This window comes from Lepidochelys olivacea (assembly GCF_965140295.1).
Source record: "Lepidochelys olivacea isolate rLepOli2 genome assembly, chromosome: 4".
Taxonomy (NCBI): domain Eukaryota; kingdom Metazoa; phylum Chordata; order Testudines; family Cheloniidae; genus Lepidochelys; species Lepidochelys olivacea.
Genome location: NC_140414.1, coordinates 125,885,011 through 125,904,838, shown reverse-complemented (window position 1 = coordinate 125,904,838; position 19,828 = coordinate 125,885,011). Strand labels below are relative to the sequence as shown.

General features: G+C 40.1%; 1 protein-coding gene across 6 annotated transcripts in view; it reads right to left on the bottom strand.

Annotated features, from left to right (window-relative positions):
• The window catches only part of SORCS2 (sortilin related VPS10 domain containing receptor 2), an 832,543-nt gene that overhangs the window by 94,746 nt on the left and 717,969 nt on the right, over window positions 1–19,828 (bottom strand). For all 6 annotated transcript variants that reach the window (XM_084627472.1, XM_084627469.1, XM_084627471.1 and 3 more), the window contains exons 9-11: window positions 10,108–10,287; window positions 1,692–1,838; window positions 87–189 (exon numbers count right to left, since the gene is read on the bottom strand). In XM_084627472.1, the coding sequence (XP_084483598.1) occupies window positions 87–189; window positions 1,692–1,838; window positions 10,108–10,287 (430 nt within the window). The remainder of the gene's footprint in view (window positions 1–86; window positions 190–1,691; window positions 1,839–10,107; window positions 10,288–19,828) is intronic.

The window sequence follows — 19,828 nt, the reverse complement described above, 5'->3', positions numbered from 1 at the left end:
ACAGTCAATATATTATTCTTCATAAGACTAAATGTGATTCACAAGAAACAACGTTTTGGGGAAAAAAAGCAATTTTGTGCATTTACCTGCGCCCATTATGAGCCCAGGTGCAGTGTCCTTGGTATGGACTGTTCCTGACACATATGGATTGTCCGCCCAGCGGAGATGGAGATGAAGATGGCAATCAGGCTTTAAGGATAAGAGGAAGAACACAGTATTTTACAAGCTGTTAGCAGCAGTTCTGCTACTTTGGTAATTAATGCACAATCAGAAACTAGCATGCAGTGAGAACTGCCTTACAAAAACGGGGAAGTGACTGAATTTCACAAGGCAAGGTCCAGAATAAAATATTAGTGTGATGTATCTAGTGGGAACCAATTACCCTGGCTCTGTATATTTCTGTGGCCTTAAAACAAGGTCTGCAATTCAGACAGAGACAGTGTGAAATTATAGCACAAAATAACTTTGTGACAGAGTGACTGCTTGGATCTTTTGAAGAAGCAATAAAACGCACCAAAGATTTATTTGTTGTTGTTGGTTATCATCATCCCTGGTCTGCCTTTATGCATTTATCAGCTAAAAGAGAATTAGATTAAAAACAACTATTTCTAGTGAAACATCTTCTGTCATGAAAAAAAATCATGATATGAAAAATATTTTTAAATGATGTTTTTGGAGTGAGCTTGATCGTATCTCTGGTTAATTAACTTACTGCTTTCTGCTCTTTCCACAGTAGTACATGGAGCTCAATAGTCCTCCCACTAAAGTTAATGGGAGCAAGATCACACCCTAAGTGAGGACTGAGACCCTGATTCAAAGCCCATTGAAGTCAATGGGAGTCTTCCACTGATTTCAGTGGGCTTTGGATCAAGCCCTGTAGCATGAACCATGTATTGCTGTAGTTCAGTCTTCTGAAGTGAGTCAACATCTCCCTCAGTCTCAGTCTTTTATTCCTACTATGCAGAGAGGGATAAACATTAGTCTGTCCCCCTGACTACAGACGTATATTTTGCCCCCAATGCAGAGATCTAAGAGTCCAGTGGAGCAGAGAGCCTGGGAGAAAGACACAGGGGATCTGCTTGATAGTGCTGTCTCAACAAAAAATCCAAAATGTTGTGGGTAGCTGTGACACATAAACTGTAATAACGTCCATTCACAAAAAGAAAAGGGGTTTTGACAGCTATTTGATTTACATTTCCAGGCAACTGTGTAATTCCCCCCTCACCCATAATAGGGTAATTGTATTTTAAGATAAAATAATACAATGCAAAAACAGAAATAAAAGGTATTCATATTTTTAATCCTATTGATGAAGTGCTCTTATTCCCAGACAAGCTCCTTGCTGTGTAAAATAATTAATAATAAATGACTGATTGCCTTGGATCAGGATGCATGGTAGGCAAATTAGAGCACACTTGTCCCATACAAGTCAAATTAAGCCCTAACATAAGAAGGTGCGATGCTGCAGATGGAACAAACAGAGATTAATTTGGCCCAATAACTTGTGAAGGTGCACGATTATAGAGAATACATACATCTACATCCAGTGTAAATTAGAGGAGAATATAGCTTGGTACTAGGTGCTTGAGATGATTTAACTACTGTTCACTTATTTATATATCAGCATATTCTATGAATAGTTCTTGTGCACACTGGACAAAACATAGGAGTCATTAAAAGGAACCACTTACAGGTTTGCAGTTAGTTGGTTTACCATTCATATCAGAGATTGGAGGGGTCAGATAGTCCCAGTCACGGCCTTTGTTGTAGGTTATTAGAGTTGTAACTTTCCCATCGATTTTTTGATTGGCCAAAAAGACTCCTTTAACGCCTCTGACCTGGAGCATAAAATTAAGAGGGTTAATGACCAGCCTGCAAACACTTCTTCAGCATAGATCATTCCTGGTTTAGAAGTTTCTTACAAACTCAATATTCCAGATACTTACTTACTCTTAAAAAGGGAAGAGAGTGGACATTTAAAAAAACTGCAACACTTGGTGCTTTTGGTTTCTGAACATATTTCAAGACATTAAGGGCATGTCTATACTACAAACTCTTGCCAATGCAAGTTACGTTGGCATGAAGCTGCCACAGTTACTATATTGCTGGCACACGTGGCTCCTTGAGTCGTCACTGTGCATCCTCACCAGCAGTGGTTGTGTCAATGCACACTGCAGTGCACTATGGGCGAGTATCCCAATGTGCAACTCAGCACCATCCAGTGCACTCTCTTTTGGGAAGTTTTGGCAATCCATGGTGGGGCAGAACAAATCACGCAGGGGTGACTGAGAGCAAGGGGTCAACTTCCCAGCACGCAACTTTGTCCATCCAATAATGTCATCTATCTCCCATAATTTTCCCAAAATTTCACAAACCTGCACTGCCCTTCGCTCTGTCTGCCATCTCCGACAGAAGCATAGAGCCTGCACAGCTCTGTACTACTGTCATGAGCATTGCAAGCACAGGATGCATGATCCTCTGGTATTTGCAGAGCCACAAGAAGAACTGATTCAGCAAGAACTGTGATGATTTTGTAGAGGACAGACTGCTGCAGGACATAGCAAGAACCAATTCAAGTTTGTTGGTGGTATTCACAGAGCAGCTGCAGATGGTGGAGCCTCACTTCTGGGCCTGAGGAATGAGCACTGAGTGATGGGATCGCATTGCAATGCAGTCTTGGGATGGCAAGCAGTGGCTGCAGAACTTTCAGATGTGCAAGGCCACACTCTTGGATTTGTATACCAAGCTTGTCCCAGCCCTTCAGTGCCAGAGCCCAGAATCACAGCTGCACTGACAGCACAGAAACAAGTGGCAATTGCACTGTGGAAGCTTGCAACACCAGATTGCTTACTGATCAGTGGGATAACATTTTGGAATTGTAAAATCCACTGTGGAGGCTGTTTTCATGCAGGTGTGCAGGGCCATTAATTGTCTCCTGCTACGTGAGACTGAGACTCTTAGGAATGTGCAGGAGATAGTAGAGGGATTTGCAGCTATGGGATTCTTGAAATGTGGTGGGGCAATAGATGGCATGCATATCCCCAAAAACCAACTTGCCACAGAGTACATCAACAGAAAAGTCTACTTTTCTATGGTTTTGCAAGTGTTTGTGGAACACTGGGGATGCTTCACCGACATCAGCGTTGGCTGGTCAGGGAAGGTGCATGACACGCACATCTTTAAGAACACAGGACTGTTCAGAAAGCTACAAATAGGGACCTTCTTTCCTGATCAGCAGAGTACCACTGATGATGTGGAAATGCCAATAGTGGTCCTGGGGGATCCAGCCTACCCCTTGCTCCCCTGGCTCACGAAGCCATACACTGGTCACCTCAACACCATCAAGAAAATATTCAATTACAAATTCAGCAGGTGCATAAAAGCAGCTGAATGTGCTGTTGGCAGACTGAAGGGATGCTGACATTGTCTACTCACTAGATTGGACCTGCGTGAAAAAAACATCCCAATGGCTATAGCCATCGGTTGTGTCCTGCATAATATTTGTGAAGCAAGGGGGGAAAAGTTGCTGTGGGGGTTGAGCGCAGAGGTGGAGCAGCTGTCTGCTGAGTTTGAACAGCCACTACCAAAGGCTATTTGAAGAGCTCAACACAGACTGTACAGCTCAAGAAGGCTTTGAAAGGGCACTTGGACAGTGAGCCACAGTAAAGCACTGTGGTATACTGTGCTCAACCTGGTTCTGCTATTTTGGGGCCTGTTAGGAATTGTGTTGTGCTTGGTGTACATTTATGATTATTACACTGTGTTTGTCACTGATTCTATGAGATGTGCCACACTGTACAACAAGAAGTAAGTGGGTGCTTTCAGTACTGCTAGGCATTCTGCAGGATATATTGGGAACTAATGAAGATGAATTATTTTCCAGACAATAAAATGTTATTGAATAACCAAAACACTCCAAAAAATTCTGTGCAAGTTAAATAGCAAATACATTACAAACGTAATAAATGTATGGAGCTTAAGAAGGGAGAAGAACATTCATGTCCATTTCAGCTACACATAGAGCAACCATGATTCTCAGAGGTCAGTGCATGTGGTAGTCCTTAATGTCCCCCTGTGTGGAGTTGATGGGGTATGACTAAAAGCCAGCCAAATAAATACAGCTATGCTATTTTGCTCCAGCTCAGGGCTGACCCTAGACATTTGTTTAGTTTAGTTATTATGTGCTCCATCCTTCAATAGGAAGTGAGGGTGATTGGGTACTATAATTAAAGACTATGGGGGCAAGCTAGATGAACAGAGCTATGTTCATTTAATTTCTTGGATTTTATATTTGTCTTTTGTTCTTTTAAAATGTCTATGAAAACTTTTCCAATAAAATTCATAGTAAAAGGAAAAGAAAGAAAGAGATCAATGTGCAGCAAACTACTGTGGCTCTTTTGGGTAATGCTGATCACTAATCTGGCTCCTGAACCATTGATTTCTGACACAATCAGGAAAGAAGGCCATACTGGTTAAAAAACCCAAATTGATTTAGCAGGGAAGCAACAGCAGTTTAAAACAAAACAAAACAAAAAAACAATATTTAACAAAAGAAAGGGAAAGTTGATAGTAATGAATATAAATCAGAAGTTAGGAATTGCAGAAAATTGCTAGGGGAAGCCTACGGACACAAGGAGAAATCTATGGCCAGCAGAATTAAGGAAAATAAGGAGTTTTTAAATGTATTAGGAACAAAACAAATCTTAACTATGGTACTGGTGGAAATGATAGAATTATCGTTAATAATGCAAAAAAGGCAGAAGTATTCAATAAATATTTCTGTTCTGTATTTGGAGGAAAACAGATGATATGGTCTCATCATGTGATGTTGACAACCCTCCACTAGTATCTCAGGAGGATGTTAAACAGCAGCTACTAAAATCAGACATTTTTCAATCAGCAGGTCTGGATAACTTACATTCAAGAGTTTTAAAAGAGCTAGCTAATGAGCTTGCTGGACTATTAATGTTGATTTTAAGTAAGTCTTGCAGTACTGGAGAACTTCCAGAAGACTGGAAGAAAGCTAATGTTGTGCCAATTTTTAAAAAGGGTAAATGGGATGGCACAGGTCATTACAGGTCTGTTAGCTTGACACTGATCCCAGGTAAGAAAATGGAGGGGCTGATAAGAGATTTGATTAATAAAGAATTAAAGAAGGGTATTGTAATTAATGCAACAACATGGATTTATGGAAAACAGAGCCTCTCAAACTAACTTGATACTTTTTTTTAGGAGATTACAAGTTTAGTTGATAATGGTAATGTGTTGACATAATATACTGGTACTTAGATTTCTGTAAGGCATTTGACTTGGTACTGCACGATATTTTGATAAAAAAAATCTAGAACGATATAAAATACAATTATATGAAATGTAATTGTAAACATGGAATCATTATAGAGTGGGTGTGTTTTCAATAGGGTCTGGCAGGAGTCAATTCTTGGCCCTATGCTATTTAACAATTTTATCAATGATCTGGAAGAAAACATAAAAACATTACTGATAAAGTTTGCAGCTGACACAAAAATTGGGGGAGTGGTAAATAATGAAGAGGAGCGGTTACTGAATCAGAGTGATTTGGATCACTGGGCGGAAGCAAACAATACGTATGTTAATACGGCTAAATGTAAACGTATACATCTAGGAAAAAGGAAAGTATGCCATGGGGAATTCTATCCTGGGCAGCAGCAACTCTGAAAAAGATATGAGGGTTGTAGTGAATAATCAGCTGAATAGATGCTCCCGGTCTGACACCGTGACCAAAAAGAGCTAATGCCATCCTGGGATGCATGAGCAAGAGAATCTTGAGTAGGAGTAGAGAGGTTATTTTTTACTGTATATTTGGCACTGTGATGGCTGCTGGAATAGTGTGTCCCTTTCTTGTGTCAGCTACGCAAGAAAAATGTTGATAATTGGAGAGGTTCAGAGAAGAGCCATGAGCATAATTAAAGTATTAGAAAACATGCCTTACAGAGCTCAAAGAGCTCAATCTATTTATCTTAACAAAGAGAAGATTAAGGGGTGACTTGATTACGTACCCATGTGGGGAATAAATATTTAATAATGAGCATTTCAGTGTAGCAGAGAAAAGTATAACACGTAGACAAACTCAGACTGGAAATAAAGTGCACATTTTAAAGTGAGAATAATTAGCTTCTGAAACAATTTATCAAGGGTTGGGATTCTCCGTCACTGACAATTTTAAAATCAAGATTGGATGTTTCTCTAAAAGATCTGCTCTAGGACTTATTTTGGGGAAGTTCTATGACCTGTGGTATATAGGAGGTCAGACCAGATGATCATAATGATCCCTTCTGGTATCTATGCTCTCAGAACCTTCTCAGAGGAACCTGGCCCAGAATCTAATGGAAGTACAACAGGACCAGAATGTTACTTTTTGGGGAGTAGGGTGTATGGAGGGACACAGATGTGCTAAAGGAAGAAGAAGAAGCGATGCAAGGAGAGTTCCTGTGTGTGGCAAGAGAGACTTTTAAAACTGAGAGCTTGCCCTGTGATTTTGGGATCACACTCTTTAAAGTTTTCATCAAGAAGAAAAACACTTTGCCAGATTAAATGCCATTCCCTGTATTCAGGCCCAAATGTTCTCTCCCACTCTCCAGCAGACATGTGGATGCTTAACATAACCTGAGGATTTATTACAGCTTTGTACTTGAATAAGTGTCATCAGCTCTTGGTACAATCAGGGATGGCTAGTTTTCACTGAGATTGTTATTCTGCATACTCTTTCATCCCTCTCAATCTGTAATATTTACGAGTATATTTGCCCTCATTCCAAACTCCCTCTGATATTAACATTAATGAGAGCTCTGCCTGCAGACTTATGGGACAGCAGACCTGTTAACATGGTATAGATTTGATACTAATTATTATTTTATTACTGATAATTTGCATGGTGATAGACTACCCAGGATTGATCCAAAGCCCACAGACAGGAAAGATCACCCAGCGGCTAAAGTGTTAGCATGAGAATTGAGAGATGTGGGTTCAATGCCCTGCTTTGCTACAGACCTGCTAGGGGCCAGTCACTTAGGCTCTCTCTCTCTGTGTCTCAGTTCCACATCTGTAAAATGGGGATATTTGTCCTTCCTCTCCTAGTAAGGATGTTGTGAGGATAAATACATAAAAAGATTGTGAAGTGCTCAGATAGTTTGGTGATGGGAGTCATATGAGGCCTGATTTTCAAGCTCTCAGGGCCTAGCAGCTCCCATAGAGGAACCTAAATAAATGACCATGTTTTCAAGAGAGTTCAGCTCCTGTTCAGGCATCTAGGTGAAGCAGCACATTTTCAACAGCACTCAGCAGCCAACAGCTCCTATTGTTCGGCAGTCATTCTCTTTTTATGGCTAGACCGTATGATACGTACTAACTACCATAGATCTGTTCTGTAGTAACTATTGCAGAACTTTTCTGTGCCATTTTACTATGAAGGGGGAGCATACAGAGGGTGCCTCAGCATTTGCAACATACAGTGTGTGTAGTTACCACCTGATGGACAATTGTGCAAATATTACAAGCACTCAGCTGAAATCAATGGGGCCAAGTCTCATGATTGGGGAATAAATGTATGAATAAGGCCTGCAGTTTGGGATATTAAATAAGCAATTGCTAGCACAATAGGAGTATGCTGTAAATCAAGTGTCCAGTGCTGTGACCTTTACTTATGAGTATTCCCACTCTTTTCATGAAACGTGATATCAACATGCTTGTTTTGCAGTGATCTCTATGCTAAGCTTGCGGCTGGTTCACTTTGACAGCATTTGGTACAGTATTTCAAGACCATACTGACTTTGAATCGATGCTCACTGCTTCTTTCTTTCTTTTCAACATATATTTTAGAGGTTAGTCCCTGCGCACATATGCAACAAGAGAAGAAAAGATGTACTGTACAAAAGAGATAAAGGATATAAAGGAAAATGAATGCAGACAGGGGAAAATCTCTAAAAGACTATAAAGCAGATGCACATGTAAAGGATGAAATGAGGCCAGTGGAAGATAATCAAGACAAACTGTGCAAATTTCAAGCAGAATTATACATTAGTTGAAAGAGAAATTCTTAATCCATTGAGGGTTGTCTGTGTTTCGAGTTGAAGATTTTTTTTCCAAGACACTTCTATTGAAACACTCTGCAAGATATCCCAAGTCAGAAAAAAACTCAAAATCACAACTGCCGAGCAATCCCTAAAGCCTTATTTTTATTAACTACTTTGCACAGTGTAACTAAGTCAACACAAAAAAACCCTTGTAGATATTATTGCTCATCACATTCTAGTAGAGAAAACAAACACTAATTGTATTTCACCATATTGCAGAAATGATCTGCAAGTTTTAAACTTTCTACATGTAGGCAGAGAAATTTGTCCATGTACAGTGCAGCTCTTTTCTGAAAATTGACTACGTAAGAATGGCATTGTAAGGTTCCATGTTTATTGTGTCTCAATCATTCCTTATTAAATATGCTCCATTATAAGTAATTTTTAAAGCCAGCTCTACAGACTAAATCTGGAATTTGCAAATAATCTAGGATCTCTTCTTTTTGTGCATCACCAATAATAGAGATATTGCCCCAGTGACACTTTTGCAACTCCTGAACCTCAGTGGGCTTGCACAGGTGAAACTGAACGGACTTTAGTAAACAATACTCAAGATCAGTAGCCCCAAACCTTTTCTATACTGGCAATTCCTTAGTAATAAGGGAACAGCAGAGTGGTTGTGACCCCTTAACACCTCTTTGTGGCCTCCAGTTGAGAACCCATGCTCTAGAAGATGCCGGAGGAGACGAGAACCCAGCTTCTTTCCTCTTAGCTGTGCTGGCTCTGCCTAGCTAACAGGAGCAAAAAAGCAGCAAAAACATATTTTGTCATTAAAATCAGCACATGGGATTACTCAAGAGGAAGAAGGTGGCCTTTTCCCATACCCTCCGTTCCCTGCAGAACCCCCCTACAGTCATCAGTGCTTGAATTGGGAGGGTGGTAATTATGTCACACCTCTTTGTCCCACTGCAGTCTATTGAAAAAGAGGGAGTTATATAAAGGTGGAGGAGATTAGAAAAATTTGGAGCAAGCCATCATTTCCCCCCTCCAATTACAATACTAGAGAGAATCATTTAACTCCTTCCTAACCCTACTTGCCAGGCTAAGGAGTATTGCGAATCCTTTGCAAAGAAGTCTTGTGCATTTAGTAAGAATATTTTTTAAAGCTCCAGAGGAAGCAGACTATTAAATTAAAGTGTTGTCATTACCTTCTTTCTGAACAAGAGAACTGATGGCAATTTTTCCCTAAACTGCTATTTTTCCTTTTTTCTTTAGCCAACTGCTGCAGGTTTAAAATACAGAGTTGAGTATTTGCAAAGATGGCTCCTCTCACAGCAGCGCCTCTAGGGAAAAATACCTACAGAAAGCAAGAGGATTTGTGGTCTGGCTCAAATCTAATGTTGTTGGCTCTTCATTTGTCGAGGTCAACATGTTAAAGACCCAGTACTAGGTTCGTACAATTGCTATTGGTCTGAGACCCTATTGGCTAAAGAGCTTGCTGGTTAAAAAAAAAAAAGTATGTAAGCAAAATTCAATGAATGGACTTACATAGTATCTGATAATTACATTCATTGGTTTCTCAGACAAAGCAGCCAGCATCTGAAATGCGGACAAACTATAAAACAAATGTAAGGCCAAAAAGAGTATTGTTGTATTGCCTAGAAGCTAAATTTTGTTACATAAGACAGTTTCATAGCTGTTTATATTCCTCCTTCCACAATAAACTAGTGCTAACTGAATCTTACTGCTTGACTCTTCAGTACTTGAAATAACACCAGACCCAATATTTGAAGAAAGTGAAAAATACTAAACTTGTTCCTGCACATCCGTGGAAACTGTGTCTTTATAAAACGACCAACACTTTAGGAGGAAGAGGATAGAGAGGGAGAATTAGAGTAATACAATACTCCCTTCTCATCACTCTAGAAAATTGGGGAGAATGTTATCACTATAAAATTAATTACATTCATAATTAGAGTTGCTGACAACATAATGTAGGAGAGACAAGGGAAGAGACAGAAAGCAACCAAGTTCTAATATTTGCACAGCACCCTACCTCCAGAATATCTATCAGGACATTCTCTTCTGGCTGCTTAGTGCTCCTGACGTTCTCTAGTAAAATGGAGTAGTATACACCCTGTGGGTCAGACTGGTACAGGTTATACGAGTCTGTCTGGTACCATTCTTGAACAGCCACAAATACTTGGTTTTCATCTGTACTGATAATCTGTAAATCCTGCAGAAAAAGAAATAAGATACAAGATGAATCATAATTGGCAATTAAAAAAAAGATACTATTGTGCCTACATGACAAAAAACAAACTAGTCATGAGAGTCAAGTGCCAGAGAAAACAGATACACCTTAAAGATCCCTGACTCTGAGCTCTCTCAGCCTAGGTACTAGGAAATCTACTATATCCTATCTCTCTCAGATTATGGGATATAGAATTTTCACCTAGAATTTGGAATCCAAACCACTTATTAATGCCTGAAGGAGGTGCTTTTGTTTCTTATTAGAAATGAGTTGGAGTTCTTAAACCAATTACTAGTCAACAGGTTTCTGCATCACAAAACCTCCACCAATATTCACATTTGCAGCAGAGATGCCTAAGACTGAGAGGACACAGAATGTGAATTACTTGTGAATTACAAGAAATAGACAAAAGTCCATGAACTCTTCTTAAGATCTAAAATAGGATGAAATGCAACCACCAAATAGGACAGAGATATATTACAAAAGGACCTAGAGAATGAGAAAAACTCTTTGTGGCAGAGACCATGTCTTCCTATGTGTTTGCAGAGCACTGAGCCCAGCAGGGCCACTGAGTGTTATTGTAATATACATATTAAATAATAACAACAACATTCTGCATTCATTCCTCAATAATTTCATGCTTTGCTTATTGCAATAGTCTCTTTACTGGACTCCCTGTTTCCTCTCTCCATCCTCTGCAGGGAAACATGCAGGCTAATACATCTTGAGGAAAATAGTCCAATACACAAATACTCAATCAGAGGAAGAAATCAGGAAGTAGCAATGCTGAAATAGACAGTAATAGTGGACAGAAAATTGGACCTGTGTTTGCAATAGGATATGGCAGCAAAAAGGCCAATGCAATTTTGGGCTGCATACACAGAAGCATCATATCAGGGGAGAGAGATTATTACCCCTTTCCACGAACTTGGTTGCAATAACCACCGGACATCTTGTATTCAGTTCTGGTCACCTTATTAATGGAAAAACACTGACAACCTAGAAGGAATTCTGAGAAGAGCTTCCAAAAACAGATAGGTGGCAGGAGGGAATGACATCTGAGTAAATATGTAACAAACAACTTTATTACTTTTCTATTTCTTTACATAGAAGTAACAAGAGTTGACTAGGTGCAGAAGAAGAGGTGACTACATATAGGAGTGATTACACTGCACAGCGAGCACCTCTTTGAAAAGTATATATAATGAAAAGCTAGACAAAAACATTTTTGTATATAAAAGGAGTTAACCTCAATGTCTCGTTGAATCAAATTCACCACTCCAAATTATTTTTAAAATGTCACGGAGACATCTGCCAAAACAAATGAACCAGTGGTTGAGTCTCTGTTGTAGATAAAACCTCCCACATGTGGTTGATCTGAAAGCCATTCTCCAAAGCATTGCAAGTAAAACTTGTATTGAATCCGAAGTAGCTTTTTTTTTTTAGAATCCCATTAATGGAACTCTGCTGTCTTAAATTGCCAGCACTATTCATAAATAAGCAAGAGGATGGGTATGCAACATCTGGTAGTTCACCATAACCCATGACGAACATCATATTTGCCTTCCCTGACACAGCCTGAGAATGGTTATGCTGCCAATCCAATTAACAGGGATAGAGGGGGAGGAGAAATAAATTACTAAAGAGTACAGGAATAAAGAGTTTGAAAGGGTATCCATTAGTGAAAAGTTCTAAAACCCCTTAAATTGTTGTCATAGCTATTAGCAGCCCTTCAGCAGAAGTCTTAAGAGCATTATTATAGTAAAATGTTTATAATGTGTCATAAACATACACAATGCTTTACAGAACACAGATAAGACATGTTCCTTGCCCCAAGTGATTAGAATCTAAATAAAGTGAGAAAAGCAAACGCAGGATGAAACATAGGACAACAGTGCAAAAGAGGGTGTTTCTGAGCGCTACTATTGATCAGAATGTGGGAGGAGGGATTACTTAGAGATGTGGGGTTTACGCACAAATTTAAAGGAGAAAAGATAAAGTGATTTTCAGATAAACTGTGAGACTGGTACCAGACACAGGGGGAACAAAGCTGGGAATGGGAGATGTGACTAATCTGATTCTCATCTCACATCAGTTTTACCCTGATGTAGCTGTATAGACATCCATGAAGTTATTCCTGATATGCATTGATGTAAATAAGGGAAAAATCCAACAGTAAGGAGAAAAGGCAAGAGGCCTGGGAAGAGGTAAGTAAGAGCAGAGAAGTAGATGGATGCAAGAATAGATGTGATTTTGTGTCTCAAGATGAGGCATTTGAATTTTGTGTGTTAGGAGATGGGAAATCAATGGAAGTTCAGGAGGAGCTAACATGACTGGAGGAGTGAGAGAAGAAGACGACTTTAACAAAGGATTTTTGGACAGACTGGCAGGGGACAGCTGGAAGGCAAGAAGGCCAGACTAGAGGAGTTTATATTAATTAGTATGTTTCACTAACTCTTCTCTTCCAATTGCAACTATCAATAGTAAGAAAGTGGAGTGTGTACTCATCCTGTTCAAGACATCAGTTGCTACTTTTTATGTGTCTGGCAGGAATTAGAATGCTGGTATTAACAGATTTCAGAGTTGCAGCCGTGTTAGTCTGTATTAACAGAGGGTAACCAAATGTGCCCTTCACCCTTCTCGGGCACAGTCTGTTCCATTCAGGTTTTACACTGAAGATTTTTATTTTTCAGTTCAGGATTACTGATTTTTTTCAGCATAATCTATTTCAATATATTTCCCCAACGATTTACAACCCCATTACTTGGTTATACTGCCTTCCAACAGTTCCGAGGAACATCATCTGGCCAAATGTTGCTAATATAACTCTGAGGAAATTAACGGAAGTAAGGAAAGATGCAAGTTTCATACCTGGTTTTAAAACATCTTTTAAACTTCTGAATGGTACATGGGTTGTGCAAACCAAACTAAAAGAAAGTTACAAATAATCCCCCCTCCTGTTCCCTTGCCTTGCTCATATTACCATCTTCCACTATTAGAGCTAAGCTGAAGAAATGGTTATCAAGGATAAAAGCTTAACCGATTTAGGGCCCAGTTTTGTAAGTTGCTAAGATGAAGTGAGCTGTAGCTCACGAAAGCTTATGCTCAAATAAATTGGTTAGTCTCTAAGGTGCCACAAGTACTCCTTTTCTTTCTGCGAATACAGACTAACATGGCTGCTACTCTGAAACCTGTGAGTTCCAATTGACTACAGTGGGTGCTCAGCACTTCACAGGAGACATTTAGCACTTTGCAAGACTGGGCCTTTAGCAGATGTGTTGCTAGGCAGGACTTCCTGTCAGGAGGGAAAGGTTTAACTAATAAGATATTATGTGAGAGAGAAAATATCTTGTTCCAAAGAAGGCAGTTTTTATTGCTATATCTAATTCATTGCCTGCAGCCACACTGTGTCATGCTGTGATCTCAGCAGATCCTGTAAGCTATGCATTCATTCCTCCCTTCTGTAGGCTATTCAAAGCCATGCTGCCCTCTTAATTTGCCATTAACCTTCCTACCTGCACATTATTTATTTGATGTAATTGGCTCAGGGCCCTTCAGCTGACTTTAAAAGTCCTCAAGAACCTGGAATCCTCCTACTGTCTCAAGTCAGGTTTTGGTGTACTTTCTAGCATATTTACTGTGCTCATGTAACATTTGACCACTAGTACCTTCATTTCCATATTCAAATTATAGAGCTGCTCATTTGGGCCCCCTGCGGCAGAACTGATCTTCCTTGCAGCTAAAATGATCTTCCCTGCTTGCTTCTCCAAGCTTGTCATCCCTTCTAATGTAATTTCTCCACTTGCTTCCTATCTTGCACATCATTTCCACTCCTGCTCTCATCAGTACTTGCAACACCTTGGTTCCATCAGTCAATCCCGCCTCACACTCCATTCAGTTCCTTCCTTCGGCATTGGTGAGGCCTCATCTGGAGTACTGTGTCCAGTTTTGGGCCCCACACTACAAGAAGGATGTGGAAAAATTGGAAAGAGTCCAGTGGAGGGCAACAAAAATTATTAGGAGGCTGGAGCACATGATTTATGAGGAGAGGCTGAGGGAACTGGGATTATTTAGTCTGCAGAAGAGAAGAATGAGGGGGGATTTGATAGCTGCTTTCAACTACCTGAAAGGGGGTTCCAAAGAGGATGGATCTAGGCTGTTCTCAGTGGTAGCAGATGACAGAACAAGGAGTAATGGTCTCAAGTTGCAGTGGGGGAGGTTTAGGTTGGATGTTAGGAAATACTTTTCCACTAGGAGGGTGGTGAAGCACTGGAATGGGTTACCTCGGGAGGTGGTGGAATCTCCTTCCTTAGAGGTTTTTAAGGTCAGGCTTGACAAAGCCCTGGCTGGGATGATTTAACTGTGGATTGGTCCTGCGTTGAGCAGAGGGTTGGACTAGATGACGTCCTGAGGTCCCTTCCAACCCTGATATTCTATGATTCTCCTGAGATCATCCTCATGCCTTCTTTCATGTGGCCTCATGCCTGGAATGCCCCATTTACTATGCCAAGTGTCATCCCATCCTTCCCTGAAATCGCTCCTCAAAGCTTACTTCTTCCCCCAAAGGTAACCCATGTCAGAAAAGACCATCCAGGTCACCTCACTGCATTGCCTCTGCTTTATTTTATTTTTTTAGTTTGTAAGCTCTCTGAGGCAGGAACCATGTCTCCCTGTGTGCTTTGTACAGCACTGAGCACACACTAAATAACAGTAATATAGTTCAGGCTCCTCTTCACTTATAAGGCTTGCATCATGCCTCCCTGTCAATATCTCAATCCTTGTTTCCTCTGACCCCTCTCTTGTGCGCTATGTTTTGCCAGCTAATCCTGTCATACCCTCCCCTTCATCATCATCATCTCTCACATTCATGACTAGAGCTGCGTGATTTTTCACTTCATTTAGCAGATCTAAAAAACTGAAAAAAATATTTTGGGTTGACTGAAAAAAAAAATCAAAATTTTAAGTGAACCGAAAAGTAAAAAAAAAATCATTTTGTGTAGAATGAAATATTTTGTTCGACCACACACAAAATGTTTTCTTTTGATTTTTTAAAGAAACTTTTATATTTTAAAAATAAAACTGAAGTAAATTTTTGAACCAAAACATCATTTTGAACAGAGAAATTTAAGTGCTTTGTTTCAAAAATGTCAAAAGGAAACATTTTGATTTTTCTGCCACCCTCCACCTTTTGGTTTCTCCCTCTCCCCTCTCCGCACCCCGCCAAAACAATTTGGCAAAATCTATTTCACAAAATATTTCAGTCAACCTGAATCTTAATTTTTTTGTGATAAAAAGTTTTGGTCAAAAAATTCATTCAGCTCTGTTCATGACTGTCTACCATAATATCAGGCTAAACCTCATATTTCCTGTGTCTACACTGAAATCAATGGGACTGCACAGGGGTCAGCTCTAGAGGATCAGGGATATGTTTGGGGTGTAACCTACTCCCCCACCCCTCATAGTAAAACTGGCCATAAAGTGCTGTAAAATGCAAAGCGTAAACAAGTTGAAAATGTTTTCCCCCACTCAATTAGTTGCACTTAAAAAAAAAAAAGAGTTTCTTCCACTTTGAAAGATTCTAGTGGTTTGAGAGATGTTCCACTCACTTAAAATGGGGAATACCAGTGGAAACAGCAATATCTTTCAAAATGGAAGGAACCTTTTAAGCATAAGCACTGTAACTTTTTTCAGTTAGAGTGATTTTAGGTGTTACTTTTGAGTATAGAGGATAAAATTTGCAGACAGAAAGGTGAATTTCAGATTGATGGTGTTTAATCTTGTACACGTGCCCAGGTGATTGGCATTAGGGTGCTGAAACAGAATTAATTGACATAGAACTGCTTACAAAATCCTTTTGGTGATCAAAGGCTCGCCAGGCTAAACATGCCATGTAGGGGGTGTAGCAAACCTGACAGCTTTCCCCTCGTGGTGACTTCTGAGCTAGATTCCTTTTCCTGTATCTGACAGCTACACCAGAAAAGGCAAACACTCAAATTAGCACAGAGCTGGAAGTAATGCAGGAAGTGGTTACATTTACTATATATTGGGCCCAGTCCTTCAAAGTGCCATCAATTCTCATGGACACCAATGTGCGCTAACAGTGTTCAGTACCTGTCTTAGCAGCTGTCTCAATCAGGTGCATTAAATCATTTGAGTGAAACTGACACGTGTAGGTTATTTCTACACAATTGTGTGTGTTCTTTCAGGGAACAGTAAATACCCACCAAGGAACACGTGCAAGAACTTTTCCAGATTCATACAGCAGAAATCTAATCTCTACAATTTCCTGACAAATGTCCACAATGTTTCATTAATCCTTTACTTTCTGCCTATAGTGAGGTACCAAAGTAACCTGTGTGGACCTTTTCCAAAAGTCTTCTGCTTTCAGTGGTAGTGAGGAGGAACTTCACTGATAGCATTTGTATAGAGTTAAGTCAGAAGAAAATCATGGATCATCTTCAATACTAGTTAAACCTGACTTGCTACCATGGAAAAATGCACCAGCCCCTATCCAAAAATCAGATCTGGTACAAAAGCCAAAGGGGGAGAGGTTGTTTTGTTGTTGTTGTTTTTTTAATCTAGCCTTACGTCATGCATATTCAGTAATTGATACCTCAGTATAATATTTTTCATCAACACCTTCATCCTGGTTTATAATGATGATTAAATCTCCCAACACCTCTGTGATAAGTAGATATCAATACACGCATTGCTGTGGCACATCCTAAAAGGGGAACTTTCCTCCTTCATCGCTCACTAGCACCACTAAGTGTACATGTGGGATGCACCACATAGTCTCTGCACCACTTCCTCACCAGCCCCTCCAGCAGTGCATGGGGACGACAGAGTGGAAGTCTTGTTGCAGCTGCAGACAGCCTCTCTCCCCACCAGAGAGGAGTTTAACTTTGTTTTCCTAACGCATATTTTTCTTTAAGCCTTGTAGATTTAAGTTTCACAGACAGAAAAATCTCCAGGTGGTAGCCAAATTACGAAAATCTTGCTCTCTCTTTCTCTTTATTTATTTATTTGGTGAAAAGCGTATACGAAAGAGCCATGTACCACTTTGAAAAGGTAAAAGAAACAGAGCCATTTCTGAGGCAATAGCAGGTTGTTTATTTCCTATTCTCTTTTGCCTGGGTTTCTATTACCTGGAAACTTTTATTTTATTATCCATTTGGCAATATAGTACAGATACATAGAGATCAAGTAAAAAAAACAGACATTTTCATTCACAGTATTTCCACTCCATTATCTTTTTAGAGCCATGCATTATGCTTTTCTAAATTGCAGTAGGAAATAAAAGAGAATGTTGCTTTTACATTATAAAATGTCAGTATCTAGTTACGTTAACTTGGAATGAGTGAATGCAGGAAAAACTTGTAGCACTAGCAGCCTATGAAGAGATATTACCACCACCAAGGGTTATTTACAAAGGTGAGAAGTGGGTTAGAGTTATTAGACTCTTCCATGCAACAATTAAACTAACACAGCTGACAGAAAATCACTTCATTTTCTCAGTGGTTTTTGCTAACCTATTCTGACTCTTAATGGGTCTTATAGTAACAGAGTAAATTGGTTTCAACATTATTATTTATTATGTGTATTACCATAGCATCTAGAGCCCTAGCCGTGAACCAGGACTCCACTGATGGTCCCTACCCCAAACAGCTTACAATCTAATGAGCTGTAGCTCACGAAAGCTCATGCTCAAATAAATTGGTTAGTCTCTAAGGTGCCACAAGTACTCCTTTTCTTTTTGCGAATACAGACTAACACGGCTGTTACTCTGAAACCTATCTCAGCATCACATAACGAGATCTGGTTCAAACCAGATAAAGTAAAGAAGTAAAGACTCAGTATAGACCCACTACCTTAAAGTGGATATTGAAAATACAGGTTTCAGAGTAACAGCCGTTTTAGTCTGTATTCACAAAAAGAAAAGGAGTACTTGTGGCACCTTAGAGACTAACCAATTTATTAGAGCATAAGCTTTCGTGAGCTACAGCTCACTTCATCAGATGCATATCGTGGAAACTGCAGCAGACTTTATATATAAGCTATTACCAGCAGGACAGTGGGGTGGGAGGAGGTATTGGTTCATATTCTCTCTGTATATATAAAGTCTGCTGCAGTTTCCACGATATGCATCTGATGAAGTGAGCTGTAGCTTACGAAAGCTTATGCTCTAATAAATTGGTTAGTCTCTAAGGTGCCACAAGTACTCCTTTTCTTTTTATTGAAAATACAGGTCAGATTTTCAAGCCCTATTCTATTCTAGGGAGCAGATGGGCATCCATGAATGCTGAAACAAGTGATTCAGTATTCTGATTGGTAGCAGTCAACACAGTAATGCATGCATATCAGTCCCAACAAATACAGGAGTCAACTACATCAATCATGAGGCAGCTGGGTCAAGAAGCATTCACACTAACAAGTGTGGACAATGCTCCAGAAACCCCTTCTCCAGCTGTGGCTGGCCTGCAAAGTACATTTTGGAGAAGACTGAAGTGAGGCGCAACACTTGGCTATGTCTTTTCCCCTGCTTGTGCAACACAGGCTTAGTATGGTATGATCCAGTCTCCCTCTAGTGACTGACTCAAATGATTATAAGAGCTGTTAATTCCTCATGGCTAAAGGAATTCTGCCTTGGCAACAGCACCAGTGCTTGTGCTATGATGCCTAGGTTCCCGGTCTAGTATCCACAGATGACTGTGGTGTTTTATATGCATGTAGCCATGATATGCTGCAAAAAGGCAGGCCAGGTGCAACTGGAACTCCTGCAGAGCTAGATCCTAGCTTGCCTAACAGGGGCAGTATGTAAAATAGTTGCTTAGTACTTGTGAATTTGATAGAGGCTGACCTCAGTAACTCTAACAGCCAGCTATTTATTCACAACTAAAGGAGGCTTTTGGTGCTGAAGGTCCTGGGTCCAATCCCTGTGGACATCCAGGGTGCCTGCATGTATGTGTGACATACACATTTGTGAAATGGATGGCCTGAATTTGATCCAAAAGATACAAATACACTGCATATTATTTTGTGTGTGTGTGTATGTGTGTGTGTGTGTGTGTGCGCGTGTGCACGCGGATATGTATGCACTTGCATGTGTGCACAAACACAGAAAACCAAGAAGACATCAACATAAATCATTCTAATCTCCATGGAAAACTTAAGGCTAAACAACATTTAAAAATCGATCAGTTTTAAAATATTCATCCTGGTTCCCCACACAAAACCAGAACACAAGACATTTGCACAGAGGAAGGAAGTGAACATCAAGGAGTGCCAAAAATTCTTTCCCTAAGAACACATAGCATCTGGTGTTCCATCATAGCTATTCCTAGCACTAGACCACTGGTGGGCACGTGGCCCGTCAGGATAATCCGCTGGCAGGCTGCGATAGTTTGCTTACGTTGACCGTCCGCAGGCATGGCCACCTGCAGTTCCCAGTGACCGCAGTTCGCTGTTCTCAGCCAATGGGAGCTGCGGGAAGTGGCATGAGCCGCAGGGACATGCTGGCCAC